Raw genomic sequence first — 13,752 nt, 5'->3', positions numbered from 1 at the left:
CTTTCATGTCAGTCTCTTGAAACCGTATATTGGTCTTGATCCGGTGGAACCAATAGTGGAGAACCAACCTAAGATTGATGAACTCGAAGAAATCCTCCTGCCTAAGCAAATTGTCTTTCACAAGGAACGAAAAGCGTCTCGTGGCATGCTTGTTCGCAGATATCTTGTTAAATTCAGAAACTACCCAGCACTTGATGCGAAGTGGGTTGATGAGGCTTATTTTAAGGAGTACTCGGATCTCCTTACTACATATATGGATGCTTTTCAATTGCAGACAACTGATTAGAAGCCGAGGGGGATGTCACAATCCTCCAAAGAGAGCTGTGACATGCAGAAGGATTTCCAAGATGATGTCTTGGAAGAATCCAGGAGCATGATGGATTTACTCATGGAAGGGTTGGTGACCCTAGTGAGTGTGTGAACTCATGGAAGGGTTGGTGACCCTAGTGAGTATCTGAACTCATGAAAGAGTTGGTGACTCTCTTCAGTGAGTATGTAAACTCATGGAAGGGTTGGTGACCCTAGTGAGTATCTGAACTCATGAAAGTTGGTGAATCTGTTCAGTGAGTATTTAAACTCATGGAAGGGTTGGTGACCCTACTGATTTATCTGAACTCATGAAAAGGGCAGTCGCTCTGGTGAGTACAGTAGTTGGATCCTACATGGGTGGTGTACCCATGGTCGCGACTATTTTGGTGTACAAGATGGCAAGTTGGGAGCTGTAATCCAAATCATTGCGCACAAGCATTTGCCTATGAAATGCACTTGCATGTATGACTTGTTTTGTTTGCATGGACATTGCCTGGTATTTTGCGTATGAATGTCCACGGGCATGGGGGACGCCTGGACACCCCATGGACACGTGTGCGCACACCTATTTGGGACTAAGGCGGTGATTTTATGTGCTTTGCAAGTGGTAAGTGTGCACGCTCAACCTTATTTAATTATTATTCCTTTGTCCACTAAAGTTTATGGTTGCAGCTTCAAACTCATTAAAGTTTGGACAGACAAACTTATAAGTTATAAGAGAGTTCACATCGTGCTGGACTTTATTAATGTATCGAGACTAGTTATACGCGATGGGCACCCGGGCACTGGGTCAAAATTCCACGAGTTGCTAAAAGAAGCTAGGGAGGTATTTTTAAAGCCCACAAGTTGCTTTTTGGGAGGTTGATGTGCTAAACAAGCCAAGGCGGCCAAAAAGAGCAAGTTGACTCCTTCAAGAAGGAGCATAGGGCTATTTGACAGCAGAGAGATGAGACATGAAGCTGGCCGATTGCTTCTATTGATGCCAGATGGCTGGTTGACTTCATAAACATATGCTGAAGACATGAAGCTGGCCGACTGCTTCTATTGATGCTTGACTTCATAAACATATGCTGAGGGGCTGGTTGACAGAGATTTCTCTCTTCTTGTATGGTGGTCGAGTTGCATACAGGCCCCAGGAAGTTAGTCGACTTGTATACTGGCTCTCTAGGACTAGTCGACATCTTCACCTGTTTCTCTACAGGCTGGCTGTGCTGTTTTACAGAAAATTCCGGAAGAAGTCAAGGATTTCTTGAGTCAAAACAGTTACAGGTTGTGCCTAGCTTCTTCCTTGCTCCCTGGCTGGCTGCTAGACGATTTGGCCAAAGTGCTATTTTGGACCTTTCTGGGGCTGTTGGACAACAAGCAGGCAATTTTTCAGTCAAGAAGACCGTAAGTATGTTGTCCCAGATGAGCCTGGAGAACTCATGTATGATTTGGTGGAACCTACGGATAGCCAAGAACATAGTCAAAAACGTTTTCATACGAAACGGAGGGGTTACATGCCTCAAAGTTTATATATAAGTTTATAGTATGTAAAAAATATGTTACAATATTAAACATGCATCATTTACACATTAAAACATGTTTTCAAGTTAAAACTAAAGAATCAAGGTAAAAAACACTTAGATCATACAGTTCCTAGGTGGACATGAATGAAACGCGTTTCATTCCTATGAAGCGTTTCGTTTCATTCAAACTGAATGAAACGCGTCTCATTGCAACTATGGCCAGGAAGCTTGAAACATGGCTAGTTGTGCGAACAACTATATGGATAGCCGTGTAATCAAGAGAGAAGTTGGTGACTGTTTTGCCCTAGTTGGAGACCGAGGGCTTGGTTTCTCTCAAGGGCAATTCGTGACTGCTTTGCCCTAGTTGGTGACCGAGGGCTTGTTTTCTTTGGAGAGCAGTTGGTAACTGCTTTGCCCTGGTTGGTGACCGAGGGCCTGTTTTCTTTGTTGTATTTTCATTGATTTCGATAAATCTGGTGCTAGCGGAGGAGTGGATCTCTCGGGCACCCGCACCTTGTACAAGAGAATACTCTGTTGGTAATAAAGATACCTCGCCGGGGGGGGGGGCGCTCAACTTCAGCCCCTAGTGCTATGTGATGTGCTATAGGGACACCAAATTGGCTCTAAACTGCCCATATATGACCTCTAACTTTGCCCTTAAGGCGGCTGTAAGGAATCTACGTGGCACTGGATTAAGGTGTGCACGTGACAAGTTTACAGGCAAGGGACGCCACCCATGAACCGTGCGCATGAATCTGTATTCTGACCTAGCTTGTGGGCTGTAGACAATACGTAGGTGTGCCTCTAAACTCTACGTTTCTTCATTCAAGAGTTATGGCTAAATTTTCTGTTTTGCAGGTCCACACCTCATTTAAGTGTGGGCGGACAAGTTATAAGTGACATTCGTTCACACTTTAATTAAAGTATGGGCGGACAGCTTATAAATCAGTTTGGGCACTCCAGTTGGTCAGGCAAATAAACAAGCACCCCAATTATTAATAGGTCTGGGAGGGCACCCTCCCACTTATGGGAGAGGTGTGGCCTATGATGAGGTGGACTAGTGGCCAGCCTTTATGAGTCTGCAAACCTCAAATCTCTCTCCCCTCTTGGAAGTGGGCGCCGACTTCTAGTGCGGGATTTTCAGCAAAACCAGTTCAAGAACTTGCGTTTTTGCTTGCTCTCTTGCCTCTCTAGCTCTTGGAACAGCCGGTTAATGAATCCCTCACTAGTGCCCAACCCTTGGAAGTCCTACACTACTATTTCATGGATATCTACATGCTGAAAATGCTTTGGAGCATTTCTATCGCCGACAATTTGATCAAAAGCTGATTTCTTCTCTCAAAATCAGAAAATTCAGCAGTAAGAGCTTTCACAAATTCTCTCTACCTACTCTACATTTGCATGCTTGACCATTAAGGTCTTCTATGGCTTGGCCTGGCACACACATGCTTTTGTATGGATGCCAATGGAGCATAGCTGTTTGTGGCAAGACAATGGGGATTAGGGAGTGAGGTTCTTTGCAACAAAAGCTGTGGAATCAACCTCTACTTTGACAAAACATGTTTGTAAATGTTTTAATTGCATGGATGTCATTCGAAATCTGGCATGTGATACCCATCGGGCTTGTATCTTGAGAAATCCTTGATAATACAAACATATTACAAGGGGGGTCGGCCCTTTCTGACACTAATGCAATGTCATTTAAATTTCAGCATTGCTATCTCATTTGGTTTTGTGCCATTCATCTTGTTTAATAGAATTAATAGTTTAAGTGTGTGACAAGATTGTGCTCAGCCCTATTTGGGGAAATTACATTGGTATCAGAACCTAGGACCTTCCTCCTTTCTCTGTGGAAGTCGATCCTATCTTGCATACACTAACTGTTAAAGCTTTTAAACACTATGGCAAGCATGTATACTCAAGAAGGCAAGCCCGTGGAGAACAGGTTGTCGAAGATGTACACCATGTATCTCATGCATTTCGTGGTGAATATGCACACGAGGGACAGTCGTCCCGTAGTAAAGGAAAAGACCGTGGTGAATGTGTAAATGAGGGACAGCCGTCCCACAGTAAAGCGAAGGTGCAAGACATTAATGAACTTGATGCTATGCATACTGAGATGGAAAATCTCCAAAGGCAGCTGCGTGAGAAAGATGCCCAATTGAAGGGCTTGCATGAAGATCCGGAAGTTAAGTATTGGATGCACAAAGGCACTCAGCTTTTGTGAGTGATGCATTGGAAATTGTTGCACTTGAATCAGGTGTCAAACCAAGAGAGATGGCACTCTCTTTTCTCATAGATCAAGGTGATGTGGTGGAGGGAAAAGAGAGTGAGCTTATGTTCAAAAGGCCACCTCATCCAAACCCTCTTAGAGCCGCTTCCGCAAAGCTGAAATGTGCAATTCAACAAGAGAGGGAAGATATGTCAGTAACCTCTCGCCATGCCTCTACTACTCATGGAATCCCATCTCACAGGCATGCTTCTTCACTTTTAGGTACTCAGGGCAAGGAACCGACTCATGTTTCGATTCCCACAAGGAAGGAATTGGACTGTTACATTCCTCATGGAGACAAAGGCAAAAGAAGAGCCAACATTGGTGAGGAGGATGTGCATCATAGCAAGAGGGCTAAAGAGTTCAAGGTAGGAGACAAATCTGTAAAATTTGAGAACTACCATGGCGAGTATGACTCTACCAAAGCTTTATCTTTCATCTCCTAGTTTGAGATTGCTTATGAGGGAGAGTTCACGAAGGGATCAAAGCTTAGACATGTTGGCATGTACATGAAGGGGACTGCAACACATTGGTGGTTGGCCGAGAAGCTTTCTGGCAACACCATTGCTACATGGGCTGAATTTAAAAGTAAATTTTATGCTCAGTTTCTGCCTCCCAATTTTGCGAAGAACAAACGCAAAAAGTGGGATTGGTTGGGCCAAAAAGAGGGGAATCAATCAGTTCTTATGTATCAAATTTTTGGAAAGTACTATTGGAAGTGGTTCCCTTTATGAAGATAGATGAAGAGGAAAAGAAGAGGATGTTTGAGTTGGGGTTGCAACCTATCTTCCAAAATGCACTTGAAATTTACCCCAATCAAACTCTTCAACAACTCATAAATTCAGCTTTAGCCTCCGAGCAACTCAATGACAAATGGGTGCAGTCAAAGATTGACCTAAGCATGGGAAAAGGGAAGGACAAAGCTGGTTTTAGCATGCAAAAAGGTGGACAGCCACCAAAAAGGGACTTTAAGGATGCCAAAAGTGCTTCAAAAGCTGAAAATGTATAGGAGAAGAAGCCTTGGAACAAGAGGAGCACTTATGGATTATCTCAGCAGCGAAGGGCACAATAGATGCGAGAGGACAAATGCTTTAAATGTGGTTGTAAAGACCACATATCGCATCAATGTACAAGCAAAGACAAGAAAGCAGATGGGCCTAAAATGCATGAGTATGGTGCCCGATGTACAAGGCAATACACGACATCCAAGCAAGGATAGAGTGGTAAGCAAAGCATAGGGGCAACTTAAAGATCAGCCTGCCTTATTCATGTTTGATGACTGCTCTACCGATAGCTTCATCTCCACTCAAATGGCTGACGCCTTGGGGATTGAAGAGGGAGACATGGGACCTAAAATTTATGAATGTTCAACTTTTGTTGCGAAGAATGTAAAGGTTACTCCTCTCATTGGAAAGCTGAGGATTCACATCCAAGCTTACCTCCACCATGAGAACTTCCTTATTGCACCTCCCAATGAATGCGATGTGTTGCTTGGCAAACCGTGGCATGCACGCCTTGAACCCCACAAGAACTACAAAACAAATAAACTCTCTTTCATGTATAAAGGCCGAGAGCATCTTATAGATGCAGGCGAATTGGGTGACACTATCCCCATTGTATCACATGTACAAATCAATAAAGCAATGAAAAAGAGTGTTTCTTTGTTCTTGGTTTTTGTATGTGATGATGTGGAACATAGCACTGTGCATGTAGATTCTCTTACTCATGATAGGCTGAATTTTCTAAGTGAGTATAGAGATTGTTTTGCCGATGCATTGCCAAGTGAAATGCCTCCTTTACAGCCAGGGGATCACCGTATTGAATTCGTGATTGGTAGTTCACCTCCTAATAGGCCGACATATCGTGTGAGTGCTTGGCAACAAGAGGAGATTAGGAAGCAAGTTGATGCACTCTTAGAGAAGGATTTAATGGACCAAGTTCCTCGCCATTTTGTTCACCCGTTCTTCTTATGCAAAAGAAGGATGGAACATTTTGCATTTACAAGCGTCTTTTTCGATGACATTTTGGTGTTTTCGAAAGATGAGCAACAACATAAGACACACTTGAAAGTGATCTTTGATGAATAAACACAAGCTCATGATTAATGGCAAAAAGAGTGAATTTTTCCTCTCGGAGATTCACTATCTTGGATACATAGTGTCAAAAGATGGCATGCGAATGGATCATGCAAAGATCCAAGCCATTAAGGATTGGCCGAAACTTAAATCCATACATAAAGTTCATATCTCGTTTTGCAATGATTGCATCACCATTGCATGAACTTACAAAGAAAAGGGCTATGTTTAAATAGTCAAAATCTGAAATTGATGCTTTTCTTAAGCTCAAGAGTGCCATTACATCGGAACCAGTTTTGGTGATTCCTGATTTGCAAAAGCCATTCAGTGTTGAGTGTGATGCATGTGGCAGTTGCATAGGAGTTGTCCTAAATCAAGAAGGACATGTCGTTGCCTATGAAAGCAGAAAATTGCATGATGCCGAGCTTTCTTTGGCATCTATGAGAAAGAGCTATTGGCTCTAATTCATGCTCTTACAGTATGGAAACACTGCGTATTGGAAGCTGAATTTACAGTCAAGACAAATCACCAAAGTTTGCAGCATTTTCGGACGCAAACTAAGCTTTCAAAGAAGCATATGAGGATGGCCAATTTCCTCTCTATGTTTCATTTTTAGATTTTGCACACCCCAAGAAAGAAGAATGTAGTGGCACATGCATTGTCACAAAAGCCGTATGTAACAACTATTTCGGTTGCCTCTCAACTTGTCTGCCATGCATGATTTATATCATACGAATGCTGATTTTGCCACTATTTGGGCTAATGTGATGGCTGGTCATGCACATGCCTCATATTGTTGGAAGGTCATGGCCTGGCCGTCTACATACCACATGCATAGTGCCAGGGATAATGAGATCATACATAAATAGTAGAAGACTAGGGCGGTTATCATCCCTCCACCAATTTTTGTGGCTTGGAAGGGATGAGTGGTGGAGGTTAAGCGCGCAGTGGCGTGAACACTATTGGGATGGGTGACCTCCTGGGAAGAGGGCATGTTGGGATGTTAACAGAGCTGGTCGACTTGCCAATTCCTCTCGGTGGAGCTGAACAAAGGCCGAATGCATGTACGACTAAGAAGGCTGCGTCGTGCTAGTATGCCCGGAGTAATCACTAGCAGGTGGGCATATACTGGAATAGCCGGGTGGCATCTCTATGAGCTGGCAGAAAATTCTACGTGTCCATTTCATGTTAGTTGTGTCGTTGATTCTTTATATATGTTTTTAGTCAAATTTATTATCCAGGTTCTATACTTTTTTAACTCTCTACATAACTAAAGTACGTATCCTTATCATACTATAGTCATACCATACGCCTATCATCTCATACCGCACCTACATATACTTGACCACCTTGTACGTGAATTATAAACTCGTAAGTCATTTATAAGTATACCTGAAGTACTCAACCACTATGGCCCAAGGGGGGAGCTCCAGCTCGTTCCCGTCGGTGTCCCAATGGCCTTATTATTATCCTGAATATGCATTCAAACTATTATGACCATAAACATAGCGTCTCACAAGCTAAATCTTATATGCCACAAGGAAGTTATAACTATGACATTTTAGAAATATACATGAAACTTTGACAGGCCACAAATATTATGTAGATAGCAATAACCCTTCATAGATTTAGAAATAATCATGCACAAGAAATTGTGCAATGTCACAAACACAGGCACATTCACTCACATACACCCATGCATGCACACTTACACACGAGCATTCTGAAACCTGCTGACCTGAAGTTGCACGCTTCGTCTCTGGTTGATCCCAAAAATCATCAGGAAGGGAAGACGAAATCCGAATCTTGGTCTTGCTTGCATCTATATTACTGGAATGATTGCTGCTGCCAGATGTAACATCTGTTCCTTTTGCTTGAGCCTTAAATTTATCTACAGCCTGTGAAGTACATCAGACCACACCAAGAATGACTTTTGCAAGAAGATGATTATTAGATATGAATGAAGTGAAAGAAAAGTGACACAACAAGGAGGAGAAAACCCTGGAGATCAAAGCTAGACCACATTTTTTAAGATAAAAACACCTGAAATTTCTGATTTTACTTTGATAAATTTAAAAATATTGGCTAAAGGATCTACCTCAAACACCTTGCTATATAGCCAGAAAAAGAAAGTAATTATGGAAAAGGAAGCAATGTTCACTTTTTGAACATTTCTCCACAATCACTGTAAGCTTGACAATAAAAAGTTGGCTGATCAATTGGCAGTTTTAATGGTGAAAGTTCAATTGCAGATTCACCATTGATGGAAAGTTATAGAGAAGCATGAAGAAATAGCATAGATGAGCATTAAGATTCATGCATGAATCATGGGAGCAAGAGACAGAATAAGTCCAAGGGTAACCAAAGGACACAGAGTGTGAGCATAGCCATTTCTCAATGCACACTCTGTTGAGGAAGTGCACTAGAAAGCAGCTACAGCTATTACAAAGAGGAGCTTTGAGCTGAAAATTATATTGCTACAAGCTGACTTCATTTTCTCATAAAACAGGCCAAGTCATGAAACTTTTCTGGTCCCCCCATCAGCTATTCAATCATGTTTGAACATAAGAGTTGTTCTTATAGAAGGTCGACTATGTTGACTTGGGAAACACTAAGATCTATAAAACATCTATGGAAATGTGACAACCCTAACCTTACAAGATGTCCCCATTGTGCAAATCAGCCATTTGTTAGCATCAGATCCAGTTGCAATAAGGAAAGGCAGCCATTTGTTAGCATCAGATCCAATTGCAATAAGGAAAGGCAGCCTTTGCCAGGGTCTAACTGACAAGATCCCAGCCAAACAGCAAAATTATTGCCGCCTCCTCACATAGAGAGATTCAGTGAAGTGTGAAAACTTTGATAGGACTCAGGTAAGGAATTAAGAATGGTGGTACCTAATTTCCTATTATTAACAACCTCACCTATATTCAAAAGATGTTCTACTGACAGCTATTTTTTTAGGTATGTTACCATGGTAAGGTGATCTGTGATGGAATCACCCTCATTCATGATCAAGTTGTCCAACTCCAAACATTAGGTACATGACTCCTGCTTCATTACGGGTTTGGAATATGGTCTCCAGGACCACCAAGGCAACCCTTGCAGAGCTGCAGGATCGGATATAAGGAACAATGGATTGCTTGATTGAAAGAGCAATCATGGCCATTGCTTTAGCATCAAGGGCATCCTACTGTCTTTGGTCTTCAGTGAGTCCAAGCGATGGTGCTGAAATGCCTCACACCACTTGTGCCACAATTTGAGCTCCCCTTGGTGCTATTGGGGAGGTGCCAGGAATTGGTACCGTAGGACGAGGCTCTTGCCTTGTAACAATCTCCCATAGCCCCCTGGCTATCAGCAGACTCTTCATCACTCATGAAGCTATGTAATCCATGATCCTAGATAAGGGTCCAAACCAAGAGACAATGGAACCTCCCTCGAATCTCATAATATGAAGTGCTCCTCTGGCACATAGTGCATATCCTCTCCTAATGAGGTATGTGCATGGCTCTCATTGTCTCTATCCTCAGACGGTGCGATGACACCCGCAACTGGCCCACTGCAATGCGCATGGCATGTGACATGTATATGTCAAGATATCTAGCCCTCAGTATGAAACCATCCTCTGTAAGCATCATGAAAGTATCCATGTAGTACTGTCGTTTGTGTGCGAGTGGCTCATGTGTTGTGATCCAGGCATCCTGTATGTATAGTCCCAATAAATCATATATGATCACCTAGTTCTTGTCATCCTGAGAGACCTGATGAATGGGGAGTCTGGGTCACATTGGAGTGGGGGGAGGCGATCCATCCTGAGTCCCTGCCTCGTGAACCAGGTGCATACTCGGCTATACCATGACTTGTGCCCATCTGCTGCTAGCTGCTGGGAGGACTGTAGGGCGAGCCTCGGGAGTTTCCAGAGGAGCATGGCACTGATCCTGTGAATGTATGTGACTGTCTGGGAGAGTGCCTCTACTACCATGGGTGCTGCAGCAAACTCTGCCAGGATAATATCATGTGGGACCGATGGTTTGCTGCGTATCATACAGGAGAGCATCATGACCTGAGGCCTCTCTATCCTCGGCCATTTGGCTGCTGTAAGATCAGGTGCCCAGAAGGGTGCTCCATACGAGAGAGAGAGAGAGAGAGAGAGAGAGAGAGAGAGAGAGAGAGAGAGAGAGAGATTTTTAACAAAATTGTTTATTGTTTATATTTTTCGTTCTTCCATTTGAACAATGTTCTCTACATATGCTGCTTTTGCATGTTCTCAGAGTAGGAATGTATTCTAAAGGAGCTTTCATTTGACCCCCCAACTCAAGGGAGGGAGGCTTGGCATGAGCCATAATCTTCTCCTACATGTAAGGACTGGTGTGCATTAACTTGCAGCTTGGTCTTCCTGCTGTGCTCACTTGACTAGTGAAGTACGTGTATAAATGTTTTGCAATGGGCTGCTGAGTGGATAAGAAGATGAAGACCATAGGTCCCCTCGAGAGGAAAGGACAAGCATGGTCTGCTAGTGGGTGTCTGGAAGGTAAACTGCCATGGAGACTGCAGCACCTGGTCCCAAAGGGGGATACTAGAGTCTCGTCCCACATGGAGATAAGAGTCGATTGGAACATCATCGTAGAAGATGCCCATGATGATGGTAAAGGTGAATGGAATCAATCCAAGAACTCGATCAGTCCAGTGAAAATAGCGTAATCCAATCTCTAGAAAGAATGTTAAGAGGAGATGTTTGCAATCAACCATGTTTAGGTTTTTCATTTTTAGAGTTAAGAGAGATTAATAGTTGCATCACAATTGCTGTGCACCATGGTCAGTGGTGGTACAACTTGGGAATCAAGAATGATGAATCAACAAAGAGATTTTTTTTTTTAATAATGACAATAATCACCAGTACATGCACCTAAACCAATCCCTAGAGATTACTTTTTCTCAGACCAATACTACCTTATGAACAAGATTTCCAAAATGTGTGAAGTCAGTCACGTATAATTTATTCCAAAGAACAATCTGCATCAAGACAAAAGATATCTTGATTTCTTACCTCCTTGTGTTGACGGGATGCCAAATGAGCTGGCCATAGTGATTCAGACTTAATTGCAACATTGCACACCTTGCAAACAGGCTGTCCCAATTCATTGTATCTGACAGCATTCAAAGGAGCACCATCAATAGCCAGACATGCTCTACCTTGTATATTAATCATGAGAACCACCATTACAAATTGTTTGAATATTAATGGAAGGTAGTCTCTAGGCTCTACAACAAAACAAGCCACCATGTTTTTCCACGTGTTCTTTTCAAAAAAAGGGGAAAAAATTCATGATATTACTTCAGCTATTTCAACTTTATGTTATCTTGTACAAGGATCATGTTCTTGTCAAAAGAAAACTTGTTGATCTATAATGATCTAAAATGCTTTTTCCACAAGTCCTGCAAGAACAGTAACCAAGCAAGTTCTGATTTCCTCCTCCAAGGTTTTGACTTCTATAAGTAGCATGTTATAGGAGAGATGAACAGCTATATCTCATAGCCCGTTGCAACAAAGCTCCAATAAAGGCTTGTATGCACTAATCAAGAGTTAAATACATACATGTTGGAACCTGTAGGTTAGGGTTAGCAGCCACAAGACTCACAGAAGAGCTCAAAACAAGTGAGAGAGTGAGGCACACAACTCGAGGATGATTTACCAAGTAGAATAAGTGGTACAAGGTACAAAGGATAAGTACACCCCAAATGATAAGTGTTAAGAAGGCGTTCACATAAGCAGGGAAAAAAACCTTCTAAAGAGGAAAAAAGTGCCCCAGCTAGTCCTAGAGTGTTCTCACACCACTGCCCATGACATACATGTCTACAAAACCCCCTGGAGTGATGTTGTGAACATGTACAGGGATCTGGAAGATCATTCCCTAAAAGACAATAAGCTTAGAGCTTTGCGGAAAGCTTCAAGCTTTTCACGAGGAAGAGCCTTTGTGAATAGATCTGCCACATTGTCATGTGTAGAGACATAAACCAAGTTGATCTCACCAACGTGGAGCCTCTCCCTGACATAACGATAATGCACCTCAATGTGCTTTGTACGAGCATGAAACACTAGGTTCCTCGCAATTGCCAATGTGCTCTAAGAGTCAGTGTAGATAGGAGTGGAGGACTACTATCCAACACTAATATCTGCCAAAAGGCATCTAACCCATACACACTCAATGGTAGTTGTAAATGCTGCCCTGTACTCAGCCTCACAATTAGATATGATGACAGCCGACTGTTTCTTGTTGAGCCATGATATGCATGAACCGCCACGAAAGAAACAAAACCCACTAGTGGACACGCTAGTGTCGTAACATCCTGCCCAATCCGAATTAGTGAAGACATGCAGCTGTGACTCAAACACACACCATAGTTACCAAGGAACTGGAACGGGGGAACGTTTTGACCCCTAGAAACGGGAACGTTTCAGGGGATGGGAGGAACAAGGGAACGGGGGAACGCCACATCATATCTTCACTTTTGAATTTTTTTTAAAAAATCAAAATACATTGAAATTATAGATATATATATATAATACCTAGATGAATCCAAGAACATGCCCAAATTCACCTTTTAGGAACATGCATGTTATATACTCACGGTAGTCAACCCACAAGACTATATAACTATCAACTCCATTATGCATAGTATGGACTAGATACTACGACATCCCCACTAACGTCTCATCAGTGCCCAATAGTGGGTGTAGAACTATGTATCAAGATATGCTCTCACACACGCACTCCACACACACACATAAGAGCATATATTCAGACAAAGCCCTTTGTATACTGAGTTTCTGTCAAACTTCCGGAGATGCAAGGCAGACTCAGCCATAATGAAGCCTAGCACTAAGGGAAATAGCAAATAGAAAGAATTAGTATAGCAAATAAGTAGTTGATAGGGAAAATGCACTACTAAAGATAGAAAGAATAACCACAATATCAACTGGCCGCAACTCAGACGAAAACTTCACAATGTGAAATCTGCATGTCCGCTAATACGGCTTAATTATGTACCTAGATGAATCCAGGAACATGCCCAAATTCACCTTTTAGGAACGTGCATGTTATATACTCATGGTAGTCAACCGACAAGACTATATAACTATCAACTCCATTATGCATAGTATGGACTAGATACTACGACATCCCCACTAACGTATGCCTCGGCCTACGTTAGTGGAGATGTAACTTTCAAGTTTCAAGTCCTGACTCGTAGGCCGAGGCCTTTGCGAAAATGAGATTACAAATTGCATCAATCATCAATGATCAATGTCAATTCATAGATGATCTACAATCAAGAGTGATGAGTCAAAGCTTAAAGCAAGAGGTTACAATGACAAACTGAATCAATGATACATGATAAATCAAAACTACATAGTACAATGATCAATCACGGGAATGATAGGTCTGCACATGTGGCATCGACAGAATCTGCATCAACTGCAACTCCCTCTGCTCTGTGACTACCTGAAACCGGCCTCTGGTAGAAACCAAAGTGCGGTAGACTAGCAGTCACCCTTCCACTTGTAGTCCAGATATAAAAACAAATTTGA

At 42.4% G+C, this 13,752-nt stretch overlaps 1 protein-coding gene across 1 annotated transcript in view; it reads right to left on the bottom strand.

Moving 5' to 3' along the window:
* The window catches only part of LOC147640648 (zinc ion binding protein), a 74,570-nt gene that overhangs the window by 45,806 nt on the left and 15,012 nt on the right, over nucleotides 1–13,752 (bottom strand). The window contains exons 2-3 of the mRNA XM_086813795.1: nucleotides 11,212–11,311; nucleotides 7,903–8,062 (exon numbers count right to left, since the gene is read on the bottom strand). Of these exons, the coding sequence (XP_086669921.1) occupies nucleotides 7,903–8,062; nucleotides 11,212–11,311 (260 nt within the window). The remainder of the gene's footprint in view (nucleotides 1–7,902; nucleotides 8,063–11,211; nucleotides 11,312–13,752) is intronic.

This window comes from Cibotium barometz, chromosome 2 (genome assembly GCF_041138505.1).
Source record: "Cibotium barometz isolate CiBa-2024 chromosome 2, ASM4113850v1, whole genome shotgun sequence".
In the NCBI taxonomy this organism is placed as follows: Eukaryota; Viridiplantae; Streptophyta; class Polypodiopsida; order Cyatheales; family Cibotiaceae; genus Cibotium; species Cibotium barometz.
The sequence above is the reverse complement of the archived record's forward strand: the minus strand, read 5'-3'. Positions and strand labels throughout refer to the sequence as shown.